This window comes from Cervus canadensis, chromosome 8 (genome assembly GCF_019320065.1).
Source record: "Cervus canadensis isolate Bull #8, Minnesota chromosome 8, ASM1932006v1, whole genome shotgun sequence".
Taxonomy (NCBI): domain Eukaryota; kingdom Metazoa; phylum Chordata; class Mammalia; order Artiodactyla; family Cervidae; genus Cervus; species Cervus canadensis.
This window is the reverse complement of record NC_057393.1, coordinates 16,694,278-16,715,644: the sequence shown is the minus strand read 5'-3', so window position 1 is coordinate 16,715,644 and position 21,367 is coordinate 16,694,278. Positions and strand designations below refer to the sequence as shown.

Sequence of the window (21,367 nt, the reverse complement as noted above, 5' to 3'; positions counted from 1 at the left end):
CATCGCAGGTAGGTTCTTGACTGTCCCAGCCACCCGGGAAGCCCAAGAACATTGGAGCGGGTAACCTCTCCCTTCTCCAGGGGAACTTCCTGAACCAGTAATCAAACTGGGGTCTCCCGCATTGCAGGCAGATTCTTTACCAGCTGAGCAACCAGGGAAGCCTGTATACCTACATAGCTGCTTCTATATATGCACTCTTTTTTTTTGAAGGATATATAAAACTGAAGCAGTGCTTGCTTCCAGGAAGGGAAAGTGAGTAAACAGGAGTAAGAGGGAAGTTTACTTTTTACTCTATCCTTTTGCTTTTTAAGACACCGTGGGAGTGGGGGTGGGGGACTTCCCTGGTGGTTCAGTGGTTTAGACTCCACACTCCCAATGCAGGGGACCTGGGTTTGATCCCTGATCAGGGAACTAGATCCCACAAGTTACAACTAAAGATCTCACATGACACAACAAAAATTCTTCATGCTGCAACTGAAACCCGGTGCAACCAAAAAACCAAACAAAACCACAGGGGAAGAAGGAGAGAAAAAAGGACAGGGCCAAGGGGAAGTGAGAGAGGGTAAGAGTAGAGGGAAGGAAAGGAGGGAAGAAACGGACAGTTAGGATTACTTCAGAGAGAAAGAAAAATATTTGGCTAAATATATCCTTGACAGATAATATCATTGAGGATAGAATTCTAGGGATTTTCAGATTATAAATTTCTGCTACATACGCATATTTGATAATAACATGTATGACTTTTGCCACAAAAAAACAGACATAAAATTACTACATGAACTCCTTACAGAGCAAAATAACAGTTTGAAAAATGTAGCTGCTATTTACACTATTTTAAAGTAACTTCATCAGAAAAAAATGAAAATAACAAAAAGGGAAAGAAAGACTGAGTTTGCCTAGTTGGGCCCTTTTATCTCTGGCTTGGAATGCTGATCTTTTATCTTTGCTCTGGAAAGTCAGCAGAGATGCAAGTGCAGAGGGGAGATTGGAGGCAGAACTTGGTGGAAGGGGGTCTTGTGGACGCCCAGCCTGAGGCTGGCAGTGCTGAGATACCCACTCCCAGCCCCAAGGCCAGAAGTCCTCACTGGTTCTACCTAAGTCTCTTCCCCACCTTCTCCTTCTCCATCATCCCTTCTAATCTGGCTATAGGAGCAATGAAGCAGACAGATTCTGGCAAGGAACCAGGATCAGGGTCTTTTTGAATGAGTCAGCTGTTTGCATCAGGTGGGCAAAGTATTGGAGCTTCAGCGTCAGTTCTTCCAACGAATATTCAGTGTTGATTTCCTTTAGGACGTTCTAGAAGGCAGTACTGGAGAGGTGGACTCCTTCACAATGATGCGGGGCCTTTCTCAGCAGCCATGAATCCCATCCTTCTCTCTCTTTCTTGCTGCCTCCAGCCTCCCAAGCTCCATGGCTGTTAGGAGGCTTCCTTTGCTGAATCAATGGCATCTTGTCTGTGGTCTTGACCCAGCTCCAAGTGATGAACCAACTTTATTGGGAGTGTCTGCTGAGGGCTCTCTGAGAAGGGCCATTGTTCCCCCTACACTTGTCCAAAGCCTCCATTTAGGGACGGCTGTGAGCATGGATGGAGGACATTCATCACCGGGAACATTTGCCAACAAATGAGAGACAGCTGTTGGGCTCCAAGGGCGTGTGGCTGAATGTTGCCTGTGGTGAGATTTATTTTTCCAAATGAGAATAGCCCCACTTATCTTTTCTCCTTTCAAATTCTAAGATATGGGGGAAATGCTCACCTTCTCCCTTACAGGTCGTAATCCATGGCCATCCCACTAATCAAAGTGTGCAGGGCATCCTGGGAGCACGTTAGCAAACAGACAGTGTGCATGCCGCACCCACAGCTGCCTCCAGGCCCACAGGGAGAGGTGGCCGGGGACCATGCCTTGCCTCTCCTGACCCTCCATGTGCCCACAGCAGGCCGGGGTCCGCACACTCAGCAAGGACTCCTGAAGGCTGGTTGGAACGAGGCAGATGAGAAACTGGGCAGAAACTCCTGGGAATTACCAGGGACAAAGCGAATGCCCACTTACATGCCAAACACTCTGCTGTGCATCTTAGGAGCTATAAAATTAGCTACGGAGACATGGCAGGGATACGAGGAACAGAGACCACATAAGCCAGCCCAGGGGAGTGCTGACTGGGTCCCACTGGAGCCTGAAACAGCTAGAACCAGATGTGATCAGTGCAAGCTGGCTTCCCGAGGCAGGGGTTGGTGGATGAGGTGGGTGGGAGTACGAGAGGGAGGAGGGATGGGAGCACACATCCCCTGTCATAAAGAACAGCAGAAGCACAGGTCTGGCCAGGCCGGCTAAGGATACAAGAGGGAGTCAGGACACCCAGAAGCCAGGCACACAGAGGAGTCTGCTTTTAGAAAAGACTATTTCATCAGCCAGGGTTCTCTGTAGAGACAGCCAAGCTTCAGCTGTGAGCAATGTTGGGGAATCCTCCTCCCCATCCCAAAGGGATAGACCAAGATGCAGCCGGGAGATGCAACACCCCATTTAACAACAGATTTCAATACGGATGCAGCTGGTTTGAAGCCATCTGAGGATGGAGACCATGTCCAGCTTGATCAAGCTACACCAGGAAACAGAATGCATTCTGGAGTCTGATGGAGCTGGGTTTGGATCCTGCTGGACTGACAATGAGGTTTTGCTTGGGCTGCATCTGGCTTCAATTTCCTCCATCCACAGAATAAGGACAATAATGTTTACTGCTGGATTCCTGCCGCCCCGCCCCCACACCCAGTTCTGATTCTGCGCGCCTGGAATAAGATGAAAGTGTCTGATGGAAAAGCTCTGGGAAGCCTCTTATTAACATTCTCAGCTCAGCCTAACTCAGGGAAGCAAGTCTCTGCATTCCAGGGGACTTCTCCCCCAGCAAAGCAATGCCAAGAATGTCATGGAGGATTCAAAGATGCTTCTCCTATCACAACTCTCCCGGGCATGTGGCTTCCCCAGGGAGGCTACAGGTACCTGTTGGAGGGTGCAGCAGTGGCAGGTGGCAGGTTCTCACTGCCACCTCCCAGGAGGATTTAGGGATTAAATGAGATGGTGAGAACAAAATGCCCAGGGGAGAGAGGCTACCGCTGAGCCTGTGAACACAGCCACTACCAGATGCAGGCAGTGGGACTTACACTGGGCTGAGAGTCTGAAAAGTCACCTTCCAGTAGAAACAGCTTCTTGGTCGGTAGCTGTGTAACACTTAAGGCTCAGGCCCTCAGTTACCCCATGGAGAGAACCACTCTCAAGATTTCTGACACATCTCACTGGGATATCCATGAAAGGTAAAAATGGAACATCCACTGAAATAAGAAGATACTGGTATTAATCATTGTTTTTCATAATCACCATAACCACTCTTGTTAGTCGCTCAGTTGTGTCCGACTCTTTGAGACCCCGTGGACTGTAGCCCACCAGGCTCCTCTGTCCATGGGATTCTCTAGGCAAGAATAATGGGAGTGGGGATTTTCTTCTCCAGGGGATCTTCCCAACCCAGGGATCAAACCTGGGTTTTCTCACATTACAGGCAGATTCTTTACCATCTGAGCCACCAGGGAAGTTTTCATAATCACTATAATCACTCTTGATGCTCCACTTAAAAATCAAGAAGGTGGCAGTAGCTGGAGGAGCAGGGAGAGTGAAGAAAGTCAGAATTGATGGACAGGGGAGCACCCCTCCCTGAGGGAAGCAGTGCTAGAAGTCAGGAGAGGTCAGGCGTGTGTATCCTTAGCAGCCCAGCCCTACACAGGGAGCAGCTGCCAGGAGGCCCGAGGCTCCCTGGGCCCAGCAGGACCCCATTGCCAGGCCAGCAAGCAGCAACCTGGGATGAGTGTCTCTGAGCAAATGTTCTCATGGGGTTGCAACTGGTATTCAGGCTATGCGGACACCGGTTGCCCATGACTGCAGAGGGCTTGTCACCCTCATCTCACAGATGGCTCTCACCCTGGAAGGGTTCACTGCCTACAGGACTGACATGAACTTCACCAGCTCTTACTGAGACTTCACTGCTGACTGTGATTCCACATCTCACCGTCCTTCTCAGCAGTCAATCTCAAGCACGTTCCCACCATGACCAAGAAAGCCCACCTTTTGGCCAGGGTTGAGAACTAGTCAGGCACAACTAGCAATGCCTAAGGAAGCACCATGGACTTCCCTTTGCCTGTTATGCAATTCCCAGTCCAGCACTGAAAAAAGTCACCTTTAGTATATGTTCAGTGTTTTCTAGATTTCAGGACACTCTCATGCATGCTTTTCATTCGACTTCCCAGCAAGCCTGGGATGGGAGTAGAGTGGTGATTATCATAAATGGGGTCCCAGAATCAGACATGACTTAGTGATTCAACAACAACAAAATTGAGGCCGGGGTGACAGAGGAGTAAAGAGGCACAATGTTCTCATACCAATGGGTTCAGAACCAGGAAATGGCTCGTCTACAAAAATCAGCTTGCCCCTCCCCAATACTAATGGTTGACATTTCTGAAAGCAAAGGTTTCAGGCATCAGAAATAAACATGGAAGACCCATGGCAAATTCAACCCAGTGTCTTGTTCCACCACCACCTACCACCTATAACTAGCATGGTGGGGCTCTGACCATGTGCTGTACCTACAGAGAAGTACAAGATTTCACTCAGTTCTTATAAACCTCTAAGGAAGAGGGTAATCAGTCCCCTTCAGATAAAGAAAGGAGGGCTCAGAGAGGGCAAGTAACTGCTCGACACTGCAAGTGTGCAAGCTGGATACGAACCAGGTCAGCATAAACCTGCCATTTTCAACTGTGACTATATTTGCTGCAATTGGCACAGGGCAGAAATAAAGCATCCAAGGCCTCTTAGAGGGAGAAGCAATACAGAGATGTTGGGTCAAATGGAGATCAAACAGCTGCTTTCCTTCCGTGGCTTTGCCTGGTGGGAAGGATGCGAGATCACCAATTGTGAACCTCAGGCACCTGTCCTATACCTGCTACCAATGGGCTGTGTACCTGTGGACTTTCTCTGTGCCCAATCCCCACCTCAGAGTCCCCTTCACTGAAGTGTGGAACACTGGAATAGGTCTGTAGCACCTCAATCTCTTCAGAGAAGTATGAAGAATATTCTTTTAGGATGTGCTTGAATTTTTGCTGTGGAATAGAAGACTGGTGATAACCTACCCATTTGTAAGAGGCAGTGGGTGACTGGGAAGCTAAATTTGGACCACTTGTGAAGCGCTCTCAGGATACAACCCAAACTGCCAGCTCTTCAACCTCATCCCTCTCCACCATCCCTGTTGCTGATGGTCTGCTCCCAGGCCCCATCCCCTAAATCCATATCATACAAGGTCTTGATGATCACAGGACCTTTGCACCTACTGTTCTCTTTGCCTGGAACTCCCAACCCTCTTCTCCACATAGCAGCTTCCCTCTCATTTAGATCTCAACCCAAATGTCATCTCAGAGAGATTCTCTGTGATCACCCCTGGCAGATGTTGGGACCACTCCCTCCCCCCTGCCAATTACTTTCACAACATTCTGTTTTTCATGTTACTTACTACTATTTTTTTTTTTTTTGCTTTTTCTTTTTTTTTTTTTCAGTTTCAGTACTTTTTTTTCATTATTTTTATTATTTGGAGGCTAATTACTTACAATATTGTAGTGGGTTTTGTCATACATTGACATGAATCAGCCATGGATTTACATTGTATTCCCTCATCCAATCCCCCCTCCCACCTCCCTCTCTACCCAATCCCTCTGGGTCTTCCCAGTGTACCAAGCCCGAGCACTTGTCTCATGCATCCCACCTGGGCTGGTGATCTGTTTCACTATAGATAATATACATGTTTCGATGCTGTTCTCTCAAAACATCCCACCCTCGCCTTCTCCCACAGAGTCCAAAAGTCTTGTTCTGTACATCTGTGTCTCTTTTTCTGTTTTGCATATAGGGTTATCATTACCATCTTTCTAAATTCCATATATTATGTGTTAGTATGCCGTAATGTTCTTTTCTTTCTGGCTTACTTCACTCTGTATAATAGACTCCAGTTTTCATCCATCTCATTAGAACTGATTCAAATTGAATTCTTTTTAATGACTGAGTAATATTCCATGGTGTATATGTACCACAGCTTCCTTATCCATTCATCTGCTGATGGGCATCTAGGTTGCTTCCATGTCCTGGCTATTATCAACAGTGCTGCGATGAACATTGGGGTGCATGTGTCTCTTTCAGATCTGGTACCCTCGGTGTGTATGCCCAGAAGTGGGGTTGCTGGGTCATATGGCAATTCTATTTCCAGTTTTTTAAGAAATCTCCACACTGTTCTCCATAGCGGCTGTACTAGTTTGCATTCCCACCAACAGTGTAAGAGGGTTCCCTTTTCTCCACACCCTCTCCAGCATTTATTGCTTGTAGACTTTTGGATAGCAGCCATCCTGACTGGCGTGTAATGGTACCTCATTGTGGTTTTGATTTGCATTTCTCTGGTGATGAGTGATGTTGAGCATCTTTTCATTACTTACTACTATTTGAAAGTATCCTTTTTTATTGCCTTTTTGTTGGTTTTTTTTTTTTTTTTGGCCCTGCTATGCAGCATGTGGGGTCTTAGTTCCTCAACCAGGGATCAAACCCATTCCCCCTGCAGTGGAAGCATGAAGTCTTAACCACTGAACCACCAGGAAGTCCTGAAAGTACCCTTTTTTAGAACTGTGCTTGCTTGCTCATGGTCTGCCTTCCTCTAGAATGTAAGGTCCATTAGGACAGCAGCCTCATTAACACTGTGTCCAGCTTTAATCTCAGCATCCTGATGACACCTAACACACGACGAAGCTCACAAAGTGCCCACAGTGTGAACACCTGGAAATCCGCCCATTGCGTGTGTGTGCTCAGTCCTGTTCACTCTTCACAACCCCACAGACTCTTCTAGGCCCACTAGGCTCTTCTCTCCATGAAATTTTCCAGGCAAGAATACTGGAGTGAGTTCCCATTTCCTTCTGCAGAGGATCTTCCTGACGCAGGGATCTAACCCAATCTCCTGAGTCTCCTGCATTGGCAGGCAGATTCTTTTCCTCTGAGCCACCAGGGAAGCTCAGACCCTGGGGGCTGATGCTTGAACTTGAAAGAACAGAAATGATGATCTGCATCGTTCCTTCACTGAGGCACACACATTCCAGTGAACCTGGGAACAAGCAATGCAGGTCTAGAGACTGGGGTGGTTGTAGTGGGTGACAACTGGACTTGGTCAATAAATGGAAGGTCAGATGAAGCACAGGTTGAAAAATGACATCAGTGCAAGAGAAAGAATGATGGGAAAGCAATCAAACCAGCAGAGGCCAAATTAGGGATCTGTCCCTTGTCTGAAAACCTGAAGCCTTGGTTCTTGGCTTTTACACATAGTTGAATTTGCAGCCCCCTCCTCTCCAACTGAGCCACAACCAAAAGAGTCAGTTCTTCTGCCCACACTCACAAGACCCCAGGCAGCTCCAGGTTCTGCCTCCTGGGCCCAGGCAGCCTTGCAGAGCACACTTTGGGCAGAGCAGAATTGCACAGTGGTCTCCCTGGTCCAAGCGCAGTCAGTAAAGAATCTGCCTGCGATATAGGAGTCCGGGGTTCAATCCCTGGGTCAGGAAGATCCCGTGGAGAAGGAAATGGCAACCCCCTCCAGTATTCTTGTCTGGGGAATTCCATGGACAGAGGAGCCTGGTGGGCTTCAGTCCACAGGGCCACAAGAGTTGGACACAACTTAGCAACTAAACTACCACCTCCTTGGTCCAAATGGCTCTTTACCACACACATCTTTGGATCTCAAAAAGACTTGAAAGACAAATAGATCTATTTCAAGTAGATATAGAGATGGAACAAAAAATTTCAGGGCCAACTTTGTCCAGGTCAAGGAGACCCCAGACCTGTTGTGGAAGAAGCAATTGCTCTCATTTGAATGCACTGATTTTGAGTGAATATTTCCATCTCCTTGGTGGACAGAAGCAAAAATGAACTGCTGTACAAAGTCTAGCAACTTTGTGTCCAGTAAACCACGTACTGGAAAAATCCAATTCTAATGCCTTCAAGAGTCAATCTGATAAACCTGTGGACATCAGCTCTAGGCTGTGACCTGTATGTACTTATTAGCAATCTGAACCCAAAGATGACTCCAGGTGCTCAGAGTGGCCAGAGGTGGGAGTGAAAAATAAGAGCTATTAAAAGCCAGCTCTACCATCCCAGGCTTATCTGAAGCAGGGTTATAAGCATCCCTGTCCCTCATGACCATATAGGCTGCTAATCACTGCTACAGGTCTTTGGTGTGTATCATTAAGGTGGTCCGTTATCACAACTTCACAAGCAAAGAGTCTTGGACAGTCCAACAATTAATAAGCAAGAAATGGCCTCCCATTAACTCTTCTGCACGGCAGTGAGATGAGTACCCGCCCCCTCCACTTCTCCATAGCACACTGCTTGCACTCCTGGCTGTTGCCATCACTACGCCAATTCTGGCATCAACAGCAGATGACAAGCAAACTCTTACCAATGTCCCTTCATCCCCATATCCCATTACCCACCACCCAACAGAGATGATGGTCTGTTGGGTCAGCCAAAAAGTTCATTTGGGTTTTTCCAGCCCATCTTACAGAAAAATCTGAACAAACTTTTGGGCCAACCCAATACTGTATACTTTTTTGTTTGTATGTGTTTCTGCTCCATATGTACTGCTCTATGAAATTTTATAGCCTGAAATGCTGCAACTGTCAAGTGTGCTATTCTGCTTCTTACCTTCCCGTCAGCACTATCTATGCCTCAAAGAGCCCTCTATTTTTCTGGATGGACATCTAATTCATTGCTTCTACTGCTGCATAATTTTCCAGAATGTACATCTGCTATCATCATTCACCCAGACACCAAGACCACTTCCCGCTCCTCATCACCGCAAATAACACTGCAAAGGTCATTTTCAACCCTGCCTAGAGTGGGCCCATGCAGAAAGTTCTGAGTGTTCTGAGAACCCTCCGCCTCCTGCAGTCCTTCACTTCCGCCAGCCTCCTGGGTGGCTGTTCTGGCTGGTTTGACTCTGATAAGTAAAGGAGCCCAAGTGAGCATTCCTTCAGGTGCTCATTAACATTTTGGAGGCTCCATCACCAGTAAATTCCCATTTACACCCTTTATTCACCTTCTTTTCTGCTGAAATTTTTGCCTTTTTCTGGCTGATGTGCATCACTTCCTTGTATATTCTAATTGTTAACCCCCTGAAGCTTTTAGATTATAAATATCTTTCTTTCCTTTCATCTGCCTATTACCTTTATCAGGATGCCCACTAATGACCAGAAGGCCTTCACTTCGATGCAATCAAACTTAGAAAACTTGAGGACGACAACCATTTCTCAATCACGCAATCCCATACATGAGCACTGACAATACATCACCCATGCAGTTAGGCACTGTGACACAAAGAGAAATGATGGCTTTTGACCTTTGATCTTTCAGTCTCCTGGGCACACAGACTTTCTATCAACTGTAATATGGACCCAATGACTGTGGCAGGTCATGTAAGGTGCAGTAAGGGGTTAAAGGCTTCAGGGGGTCAGGGTCAAGGTCAAGGCTGAGTGACCCTTGCAGATAAGCCTGGCTGGCAGTCTTGAGGGGAGAACATTCCGGGTCAAAGGAACAGCATTTGCCAAGGTCCAATTTGGGAAAGCACAAAGAATCCAGAATGGCTGAGACTTAGAACAAGGTGAGAAATAGCCATAGGAACTGCACAAATAGGCATGGCCGACTGCAGAAGGAGCTCGGATTTTTTCCAGCAGCACACATCTTCCCACTCTACTCAGAGAGTTGCTTTAGACACTGCCTGCATTCAAGAAAGAGGGTGTGGGTCAGGGATCCTAAGAAATCTGGGCTCACCTTAGCTACAGAGCAAGGTGTTGAAGTCTAAGAGAAACCCAGAGACATAATATTCTAGACGGAAAAGGTTCATTAGCATTCAAGTTAAGCTACCAAGGTTGCTAAGAGACACCCATTGGACAGGTCTAGATTATCCTGAATGAAATGAAGACTTCCCTTCCTGGCCTCAGCCAGAAGCTGCTCCGGCTGCAGCTCTTGCCTTGATAAAAGTTCTCAGCCACAGAATTCCCCAACTGCCAAGTGTACTTGTGCCGGAAATGTACCGAAGAAAGTCATTAGTGACACAGCGGAATCTCACCCAGGACCCCGTCAGGACCTCTGCCAGCCAGCTGTTTCCTCCTGAAGCTAAACCATTTTTACACCCAGTAATGGTGATGTTTTAAGGGGGAAAAGAAAGCCATTTGTAGACAATAGTTCGCTCCAAGCTGTTTGACTGGTCTTATTATTTCCAGCCAGAGAAGAAATCTATAAGCATAGATAAAGGCACAGAGGAAAGCCGTGCAAGATTCAGGGAGGGGTTAAGGCCTAGGGGTGGGGGAGGGGTCAAGGTGTCAAGGCTGAGTGAGCCAAGATGGATAAGCGTGGCATCTGGACGTTACTCTGCCCAGCAGAACGTGTCCTCTTTGCACTCTCACTTTCTTCCAACCTGCCTCAGCCTCCTGGGGGGCAGAAAAATAAATCTTGTTGTAGGACATCAATCTTATTCTTTAAAGGCATTGCTGCTGCTGCTGCTAAGTTGCTTCAGTCATGTCCGCCTCTGTGCGACCCCATAGATGGCAGCCCACCAGGATCCTCCATCCCCAGGATTCTCCAGGCAAGAACACTGGAGTGGGTTGCCATTTCCTTTTCCAATGCATGAAAGTGAAAAGTGAAAGTGAAATCGCTCAGTCGTGTCCGACTCTTCACGACCCCATGGACTGCAGCCTACCAGGCTCCTCCGCCCATGGGATTTTCCAGGCAAGAGTACTGGAGTGGGGTGCCACTTCCATCTCCAGTTTAAAGGCACCAGGTAAATAGCTTTAGTAAATTTCAAGAAAATGGGGCTGATCGTCATCTGACATCTCTTCCCCAAGACACACACACACACACACACACTCACACAACCAAATCATGCCTGATGCCAGTGAAATGAATGAGCTTATCAGCTTCTCTCCCCAGTTGATACGTATGTTAAGAGCTGCAAGGGTGCAAAGAGGGGGGAAGCCAGACCCCCAACATTAGTGCCCCCCCACATTCTCCAACAGACCTAAGGTGTCCTCTAACACAGCCCCTGCTCTGACTTCCAATTGTCCTTCTAGGGCCAGGGAGGTAACCAAGTGCCCAAAGCCGCCTACACACACTTTAGAGGCCTCCTGCTTAGAACAAGAGGCTCCTGCCTGCCAGTTGCCAAGCCTGCTTCAGGAGTCCAGCTGCACTTGAGAAACGAGGCTGAAACTGACCTGAAACTTGCCCTGGTTAGTGGGGTCCCGGTTTTCACACATAGAATGGGGGCCTTTATCTCTGCTCCTCTCATCCACAGCATCACGTCAGTGCCTCCCTGCAGACTTGGGGCCCTCACCTCAGGGTCAGATGAGTAGAAATCCTACTCACTTATGAAAGAGCCCCTCCCCCAGCCTCTTTCAATCCTGAGTGGAGACCTGGGGGGTGAAGGCATGGGAGGGAGTCTTGCTTCCAGAGGATTTGATCTCAAAAGCAACAGACTCAATTCTCCCTCGGAGAACAACACGACCTTCCCCACTCTCAAGGGAATCGGTGCGTGGCCAGCCGGGAGCAACACCTGGATCCCATAACTCCTCTCAGAGGTTCGCTCCCAGCCTGAACTGTTTACAATTACATACACCAAACCAGCATCAGATGGGCGGGAGATGGATGCTTGCCCATGGGGAAGCCAGGAGGTCAATGGGAAAAAATTATTTTAGTTCAATGCTGAGCCTTCATGTTTGGAACATTTATCCAAACTGTGGTGATGTTCCCATGCTCTCCCTGTGCGGATGCCAGGCCCTGCTCTGATGTTCATTTTCAGGGAGCCTGGGATGGCAGTGGGAGGAGCCCCACCCAGGGCTGAGACTGTTTCTTCCACCCCTCGAAGGTTAGCAGGTCACGGGGCTGTTTAAGGACCCACAGAGAGAGGGTGAGAACTCTCCCGGGAACCCTAGTCATCATGACCAGTCACGTTAACTTGCACCAGGTCAGGTGGGATGGGTCAGCAAGTGGCTGGACCACTAGGGCTGGGAAAGGGGGCCTTCTCTGCTGCAGGCAGGGTGCAGCGACACTCTCTAGGGCCTGATGAAGCAGTTAGGGACTGCACGGAACAGATTTCACTCAGGCCTCCTCTTCCTAGAAGGAATGAGATGCTCCTTGATGGGCTGGGAACGTGCCCCACTTCCCATCCTGCCTCTGAGGTCATCAGCTCCCCCCTCCACCCCCAGCGAAGCCTGGGATTCAAGCCTTGGCTGCTAGAAATGAGAGCAGAGACCTGGGACCAAGCCAAAGCTCTCTTTCTGGGGCTTTCTGACCTTAGGCTCACGGGGAAGATCCCTTTTCTAAAGATACAGGAGACTTGAACAGAACTCATAGAGGGAAAAAAAAAGTGAAAAGGTCAAGAGAAAGAGAATAAAAAGAGTGAAAGAAGAGAGTGGGGGTGATGGGGAGAAAAATAGAGGGAGAGGGGCAGAGAAGGTTGAATGTACAGGAGCAGGTGTGAGGCTGTGTGCACCCAGGAGGGGTCCTGCAGGGCCAAAGGCTCTCACACTGGCCTGTGATGGTGTTGTCCTCAACCCGACCTGCCTGGCCACAGTCTAACTTTCAGGGCATCTGGGATGTTACTGACTGGGACCAGGGAAAGACTTCCACTGTCTCCAGTGAGACACGAGTCTCAGCCCAGCTCTGGTACCGCGGGACTCTCAGGAAACCCTCAAGGGCTCCAGACACCCCACTATCACTGAACCTAGGCAACCACACTGGACTGGCAGACACACCATGACCCTCAGCCACAGCTCCAGCAAAATCCCTCACAGAGACCCCCATCTCCGAAACATGCCAAAAGACATGCCATCCAACTCTGCCCTGACGGTCACGGGCCAGCTGCGCTGCATCAGGCATTTAAGTCATAGGCTGTCTGACACTTGGTGCTTCTGCCCAAGCTGTGCCACACCACCACCCTTCATTTCCTTCCACTGGTGCAGGAAACTGTCAAGCAGAAGCCACGGTGGGGGGTGGCTCTGCTGATGGAAGTATCTAGTGGTGGTGACCATCTTCACTGTGTCCAAAAAAAAGTGCTAGAAGGGGATACCACAAAAGGTCCAACAATGCAAAGGGCAGTAGGGTGGTGATCATCTCAGGCTCATAAGAAATCCGGGATTATAAATGGGAATATTTGCCCCCAAGGAGACCCAAGAGCATGAAGATGAAGACAGGATGTCCCCGGCAAACCCTCCACCCAATAGGTCCTAGCCCTGCTATGAGGGACATCCAGCACCCTCCGAGTTCCTTCCTAAAGGCCCGTATTTGAATTTTAGTAAATCAGCTCAATATGTTCTAGGACTTTGGGTATTAAATAAAAGAAGTCAGTGAAGTCTCCAAACAATAAGCTCATTCAACACAATCTTTTTTCTCCCCCATCTGGGGACTTGAATACAGTTAACATGAATAAATCCTGTTGTGTAAAAACTGGGAGAGAGGAAGGGGGGTATGGAGGATGGAAGGAAGTGGCAGGATTCCTATTTGTTGGTCTAAGAGAAAGGCTAAGACAGAACCCCCAAAAATGCCAGCATGCCAAGTTAGCCCAGGGAGACGGTGGTAACACTTTGCAGTTCAGGTAAGGAAGTATCTGGAAATTCCCCACCCATGCATTCCCAGTTTCTCTGCAGAGCTCAGACTAATACTCATGTTTGCACTCAACCTAGAAGTGAGCCCTTGGGCAGCCGCAAAGCTCACCACAAGCCAGGCCTGACAACGTATCGGGGAAGATTCACTGCAAATATGCACAAGTATTTCCTGCCTCTTTCCCACTCTCGCTAGTGTCCTCCAACATAGTTGAGACCATTAGGACGAAGGACTACAATTATTCGATTATTATTCTGTTTATTATTCAGGAATTCTTCCTAAATACCCCTAAGAACAGGTGGAACAGCTTCTGTGGGTAATTAGTGTCCTGGACACACTTATGATTAAGAAGAGTTGCGTGTGTGAAATTCTACAGCGTGATTCATGGTTGAAAGTCATCTGGGCCCACACGGTCCTCCTGGATGAAGGTTCTACAGCCTTCCAACCCGCTGTACTTAACAAAAAGGAGAAGACACAGAGTCAGCTACCGGGGTCATAGAGCCAGACACCGTCCACCTGAAAAGCAAGCCAATTCGACTTGGGGTTTGAGTTTTTAAGAAATGGGAAACCACTAAGCTCTTCGGATTCCATTAGGGCCACCAGATTAATACTTCCTTATTTTTGTGGGATTCCATACCCCGCCTCCTGGGCTGGTGAGCAAGGACTAGTGCTGGTTATGCCTCACAAGGTTTTTCCCTGCTTGGAAACAAGAGTTATTGTTGTTCAGTCGCTAAGTCTTGTTGGAAACAAGACGGCTTGTTTCCAACAAGGGGTTATCTTTCTAACCCCTTACCTGGCACGAGGCTAGGTGCGTTCATTTGCTAAATTGTGCATTCTCCCTCCTCAGAATCAATCCTATCTAGCATAGACACGCAGGACTGCCAAAAACAAAAGGTTGGCCGGGAAATAATTATGGTGCAGACTTGGGTACTCAATTCCAATTCAATAACTTTATTGGTGAAAAAAAAAAACAAACTTGGAGCAGAAAGGCTGCCAAAGTTAATACATTAGAGCCATGTGTGTGTAGCAGAAGAGTTCCCAGGGTGGGAACCCGGAGCGAAGGCTTCAATATTCCATGACCTTCCTGGGCACATCTGTTGCCTGGGTTTTTCCTTTTCTCTCAATAGAAGAAGAGCTTCCACCATCACCCTGGTTGTGCCTCACAGATAAGTCTCTTGCATGGAAGTTACCATCAAGTAGTCATTTTGTACCAGAATTCTTCACCTTCTGCTGCACCTCCAGATGGCTGCAGGCACGACCACACCAAGACCTCAGATTCTATTTACAACCCATGACAGCTAACCACATGCTCAATGGATTCTTCATCTTATACCACAGTGTCATAAATGGCTAGGGTTTGTTTTAAGTCAGCTTTCTGGAGGTATAATTTACACAAAGGGCGAAAACAAAACTGCCCTGTTGACTGCACAGTTCTAGAACTATAGAACCATCACTGCCATACAGATTCAAGAAATGAAGATTTCTATCATTTTAGAAATTTCCTTCAAGCTCCTTTGTGGTGAAGCCTTTGTCCCAGCCCTAGCAACTACTGACCTGTTTTCCTTTCGGACAGTTTGGCCTTTTCCAGAAAGTCACACAAATGGAATCACACAGTGTGTAGGCTTTTCAAGTCTGGCTTCTCTTTCTTAGGACACTGGTGGTATCATGCAGCTACAAACTAAGTTACTAAGTGCTGGTTTTTAAGCTCTGGACTTTTGCTTTTTATCAAAGAGATGAAATAACTGGCTCTGTTCATCTTTGCCGTGGAGTAACCACGTTTGGTTGAGCCTTTTAACAAAGCTGAGGCTTGGGAACAAGGTGACCTGACCCACCAACTCCAGTCTGTCCGAGACTGAGGGATTTCCTGGGACGTGGCACTTTCAGTGGCAAAACCCGTAAAGTCCTGGGTAAACTGCGACAGCTGGTCACCCTCCTTGGGAAAGCCACCTCCAAGGGCAGGAATGCATATGGCCCCACTCAGATTCCTCCTGGGAGCAGAAGGTTGCTCTCTCAGAGCTGAGAGCCAACCATCCTTCCCCCACTGAATCAGGAGCAGGCAGTCAATTGGCAATATGCTGGGACCGATCTGACCACACTCAATAGGCCTGTTGCTGTCTTTGAAGTCCAAGGGAGGGGCTCAAGGAAGTGAGAGAAGAGCTCAGGGATGTGTTTAGGAAAAAAACAGCACAGGGCTTCTGTTGCTGTCAGCACCACTTCCCCCTCGCCCTCTCCGGCCGATATTTAAGGCCTGCAGAGAGACAGGACATGAGAATATGCTGGGCTCATCTGGTTTATAACCAGTACAGTGCGTCCATGGTAATGCAATGCATGTTCTTGACTTTTTCTATGCATTCTCCTTACTCCTCCCTTTGAGTGGAGTTTTTCATTAGTTTGAGACCAAGGGCTTCCCTGGTGGCTCAGATGGTAAAGAATCTGCCTGCAATTTGGGAGACGCAGGTTCGATCCTGGGTCAGGATGATTCCCTGGAGGAAGGCATGGCAACCTACTCCAGTGCTCTTGCCTGGAGAATTCCATGAACAGAGGAGCCTGGTGGCTACAGTCCAGGGGGTCACAAAGAGTCAGACACCACTGAGCGACTTTCACTTTCAGGGAGAAGGTGAGAGTCAAGCGACAGAAAATTAGTAAAGAGCTTGAAGTTCTTGTTAGAATGCAAGGGCCTCTCCTATATAAACTTAGTGAGACAGCAGAGGAATTCCTTGCCCTTCCAGCTGACCTCGAGGGAATTACATAGCTGCTCTGAGAAGCCAGGCTGCCTGGGAACAGACTAAGCATCCCTAGCTCAGATTTTCCAGAAGCATAGGGGCACAGCTGGTACTAAATTAACTGTGAGGACCACCCAGCCCCCCCCCCCAAAGAAGGCAGGAACTGGAGGGGTCAGAACCATGTCAGAGGTTTCCGGGTATCTGCTCCCTTGAATTAATATAAAATTGCCCCTTACAAGTTATTCCACCAAGCAGCAGTTAGTAATCTTTATCCTCATTCGTACGGATGAGGAAGCAAGGCTAAGAGGGATTAATTGACTTGCCCAAGGTCACACAGTGAGTTAGTGGCCAAGGCCAGATTAGAACCCTGAGCCCCGGAGTGCCCAGGCCCGTGCCCAGCTCCCCAGCACCCCTCAGAAATCGGTCCAGAGCATGGGCAGAGCCAGGTCTGTGCCCTCGGGAGCCCTGGAGGCCGGGTGAGCTGCTGCAGGGGGCACAGACAGGCTCATACTCACAAGCAGAAGCCTGCAGCATCCTTCTCTGCACCACCAGACAGCAACACCCCTGTGCTGGAACAGACAGAAACAGGCTCAAGTCGAGAAAGCCACGGGCGGCCACTGTGGGCCTGCAAGCTCCACGTCTGGAATCTGGCTTTGAGATCACGCCTTATTTCCCTTGGTGCCCAGGGCTCCTGCGGCCTGGAATTCATTCCTTCGCTCATTCCCCCGTCATGTCCCAGACACTTACTATGTCACCTGGCGGTGTACTAGGGCTGAGAGGGAGCCATCCTTGGAGGAGACAGACAGCCGTGTTTTGAATGGGTTTCCAGGCAGACAGACATAGAGACATATAATGATAAGACAATGTGACTTGAATTCAACAAATAGTTTCTGAGCACTTGTGATGTGCTGTACCTAAAATAGTGAGGGAACACAGAGCAACTCAGGGAAGGCTTCCTGGAAGGGGCGGCATGTGGGCCTGAAGACAGAAGAGTTTCCCTGAGTGGCTTAATCACTTCCTGGCTAAGAGGACACTGATAAGGAAAGAGCCTGAAATTGTTCTGAGCTCTTCTTTCTCAATAAGCCCTTGCTGTTATTAGAACAGGAATCTACCCTTTAGAAACTCATTTCTCGGGGATCTCTTATCTGGGTTCTGACTTTCTGAGTTAATCTCTTTCATCTCAGTGGACCTGTCTCTCAAATAGGAGCGGATAATCCCACGTCTTAGAGAGGCTCCAGGCTTCGGAGACACGTTCACACAAAAGTCCTTGAGCCACAAATTCCTCGCACAGCTGATAGCATCCTCTTTCCCACCAAGGCTGCCGTGCTCCTCTCTCAACAGGAAATTGGTTTTATTTATAAGAATCACAATCCTAAACTGACGTTTACTGGGCTAGCCACATTCCCTCTCTCACTTCCCTCCCCTCCCCAGGGCACATTCACCCTCCAGAGATTCCTCAGCGACCACAGAGCAAGCACTGAAGAGTGCTCGGAAAACCGGATGGGCAAATGCTGGAGACTGTTTCCTAGAAGGGGATACTGAGGCCTGGGGAGTGACTCACCCAGCCAAGCAGGACCCGTGGGGCTCCAGGTTCCCAAAGAGCTGCCTCTTCCTTGCATCCTGACTGTTCTCCCTCCCATTTCCGTCTGGGCTCTGGGAAGAAGTGCCATCTTCCCTCAGCTTGGGGAAAGCCTCCCATCTCTGGATGACAGAAGTCTTTAGAGAAACGCTTCCCATCATTAAAGGGATTTGGAAGAAAACTGGCACAGCTTCCTCAGCTTTGAAGCTCCTTGGCCCTTCTTGCCCTTTAATGGGGCTTTGGAACCAGCCCAGTTCCGAGAGCTCTCGCCCCTTCTGTAAAGGGCAGGGGTCCCAGAGCAGAATTCCCCCCACCACTCCTGGCCTTTCAGCACCAAAGGTGACCTCTCAGGATTTGTTTCAGACCACTTCATTGCCAAAGCATCGAGGGCTCCCACACAAAGAGCTTCAAAGTCAGGAGGGTTCAAGGTCAAGTACAATCATGAGCAAACCCTGAGCTTAGGATTCGGAAGCATCACATCGGAGATTGTTCTTCAGTAGCTTTCCCACAGCCTTTCAAAGCCTTTAAAAGCTTTGAGCAATTATGTTAGATTTCTGCACCATCACAAGATTTGGTTAAACCACACCATGTAAGTATGGAAGAGGTATCTGCTTCACTCCACACTTGCTCTTAATTTTCCAGGTGAGGAAAGTGTTATATACTTTTTTTCAAAGGCTCTCGTTGTTTTGGCTACACCTTAGAACACACCACCTAAGCTGAACCCTTAAGCCAATTAAATCAGAATGTTGTGTGTGTGTGTGTGTGTGTGTATGCATGTGCACATTCAGTGTCTGACTCTGCAATCCCATGGACCATAGCGCACCAGGTACTTCTGTCAATGGAATTTTTCAGGCAAGAATACTGGAGGGGATTGCCATTTCCTTCTCCCAGAATGTCTTGGATGGGGGTCATATTTTTTAAGGCTCCCTGAATATCTGCAACATGTGTCTAAAGTTAAGACCCTTTGCCTTAAGTAGAAATTCAACTGGAAAAACCTGAGCTCCTCGACAAGGAAGAACAACAAATTCAGATGATGCTTCTGAAGGTGAAACGAACACTATCAATCTGTTCATCCTTTTTAATTAGATTTCCTTTTTCAGACCTTCCCTGGCCACAGATCACATGATTCCCACATGAGCTTTCAAGTAGTTTTACTGGCTTGACTCTTTACAGCTCATCTCTATCTTCCAGTGCCCAAGAATTAAGTGCCCTCTCCTGGCAATCAGGTGATCTGACTCACAAAGAACACAGGAAAGGGATGATACACTTTTGACCAATTACTGTGATCCAAATTAAAGTGACTATCTCAACTGTGCATGTATGGCTCCAAGTGTGATGCAATTTCAGGAAGCTTTGGCATGGACTTCCAAGTGCAATCCACAGATAGTAGGTCAGTCACATTTGGCCCTGGACACGCTCACCAGCTGGAAGAGCAGTAGGAACCGGAATCCTTGACCACATGGTGCGAGTTCAGCCAATGGGCTCACCCACAGGGACACAAGGATGCTCTTATGAGGTTCATAAATATGTAAACACCCAAGGATGGGAACCATCTCAAAGTACCCCGTAGGGCTTAGCACAGCTTAGACAATACCAAAGAAATTCACATGCAAAATACAGCAATTCTACCATCACTTTCGAGGACAACTCTTAAAAAAGCTCTACCTCTCTGAGGAAGACACCCCCACACACTTCTTCCTCTACCACCTTGGTTTTGCTTAGGAGAACCATGGCTGTCTAGCAGAATGACTTAGAAAGGATGAGGAAAAAGCCTGGAAGTATTTCTGCATTATACACCAGGTGATATTCCAATGGCTCTTTACCTCCAGACATCTCTTTACATCTTAAGAAACAATGGAAAAATCAGCCCAGAGCCTAAAAATGATAGGCTAGTTTTGGAGATACACAATAAGTAACATGCAGACTGGGGAATATGGAAAACAGTTTCTCCTGCACTGACTGATTTGTGAGATTTACAAATAAGAGAAAACATTTTGAGATTCTGGAGATGGTGATGAAGCAATTTACCTATTCTTAAAAGTATTACAAACAATTCTTTACAATTTTTACAAATGTTCTGAGACTCCAAGTACATCTTGCACTTCAATTTAATTTTGCTGTTAAAACCACCCTGTGCATAGTCATTTCATAATTATTCAATCTTACCTTTGAAAGAAAAAGGTCCTCAATCTCTGACAGGCAAGAGGAGACTCAGATACTAGAGGTTGCACTGGTTAATGGAAGATTGGAACCAACATACTTAAATTTACTTTGTTTGCAGTAATGCTTCCTAACGCCCATTTGACTTCACAATCCAGGATGTCTGGCTCTAGATAAGTGACCAAACCATCGTGGTTAGCATGGTCATTAAGACCTTTATGTACAGTTCTTCTGTGTATTCTTGCCACCTCTTCTTGATCTCTTCTGATTCTGTTAGGTCCATACCATTTCTGTCCTTTACTGAGCCCATCTTTGCATGAAATGTTCTCTTGGTATCTCTAGTTTTCTTGAAGAGATCTCTAGTCTTTCCTATTCTATTGTTTTCCTCTACTTCCTTGCATTGTTCATTTAAGAAGGCCTTCTTATCTCTCCTTGCTATTCTCTGGAACTCTGCATTCAGTTGGGTATATCTTTCCCTATCTCCCCTGCCCTTGCTTCTCTTCTTTCCTCAGCTATTTGTAAAGTCTCCTTGGACAATCACTTTGCCTTCTTGCATTTTTTTCTTTGGGATGGTTTTGGTCACTGCCTCCTGTACAATGTTATAATCCTCTGTCCATAGTTCTTCAGGCACTCTGTCTATCAGAGCTAATCCCTTGACTCAATTCGTTACCTCCACTGTATAATAATAATAAGGGATTTAAGTCATACCTGAATGGACTAGTGGTTTTCTCTACTTTCTTCAATTGAAGTCTAAATTTTGCAATAAGGAGCTGATGATCTGAGTCACAGTCAGTTCCAGGCCTTGTTTTTGCTGACTATATAGAGCTTCTCCATCTTCTACTGCGAAGAATATAATCAATCTGATTTTGGTACTGACCATTTTGTGATGTCCATGTAGAGAGTCATCTCTTGTGTTGTTGGAAAAGCATGTTTGCTATGACCAGTGCGTTCTCTTGACAAAATTCTGTTAACCTTTGCCATGCTTCATTTTGTACTCCAAGGCCAAACTTGCCTGTTACTCCCAGTATCTCTTGACTTTCTACATTAGCATTCCAATCCCTTATGATGAAAAAGACATCTTTTTCTGGTGTTAGTTCTAGAAGGTCTTGTAGGTCTTCATAGAACCAGTCAACTTCAGCTTCTTCAGTATCAGTAATTGGAGCACAGACTTGGATTACTGTGATGCTGAATGGTTTGCC

General features: G+C 47.4%; 1 protein-coding gene across 4 annotated transcripts in view; it reads right to left on the bottom strand.

The window, feature by feature from the left end:
• AFAP1L2 (actin filament associated protein 1 like 2) overlaps positions 1-21,367 on the bottom strand; it is a 131,022-nt gene that overhangs the window by 89,939 nt on the left and 19,716 nt on the right. Inside the window, exon 2 of one of the 4 annotated variants that reach the window (XM_043475375.1) lies at positions 16,945-16,998. The exons of the other annotated variants lie outside the window; for them this stretch is intronic. Coding sequence (XP_043331310.1) covers positions 16,945-16,998 — 54 coding nt within the window. The remainder of the gene's footprint in view (positions 1-16,944; positions 16,999-21,367) is intronic. 4 annotated transcript variants of the gene reach the window in all.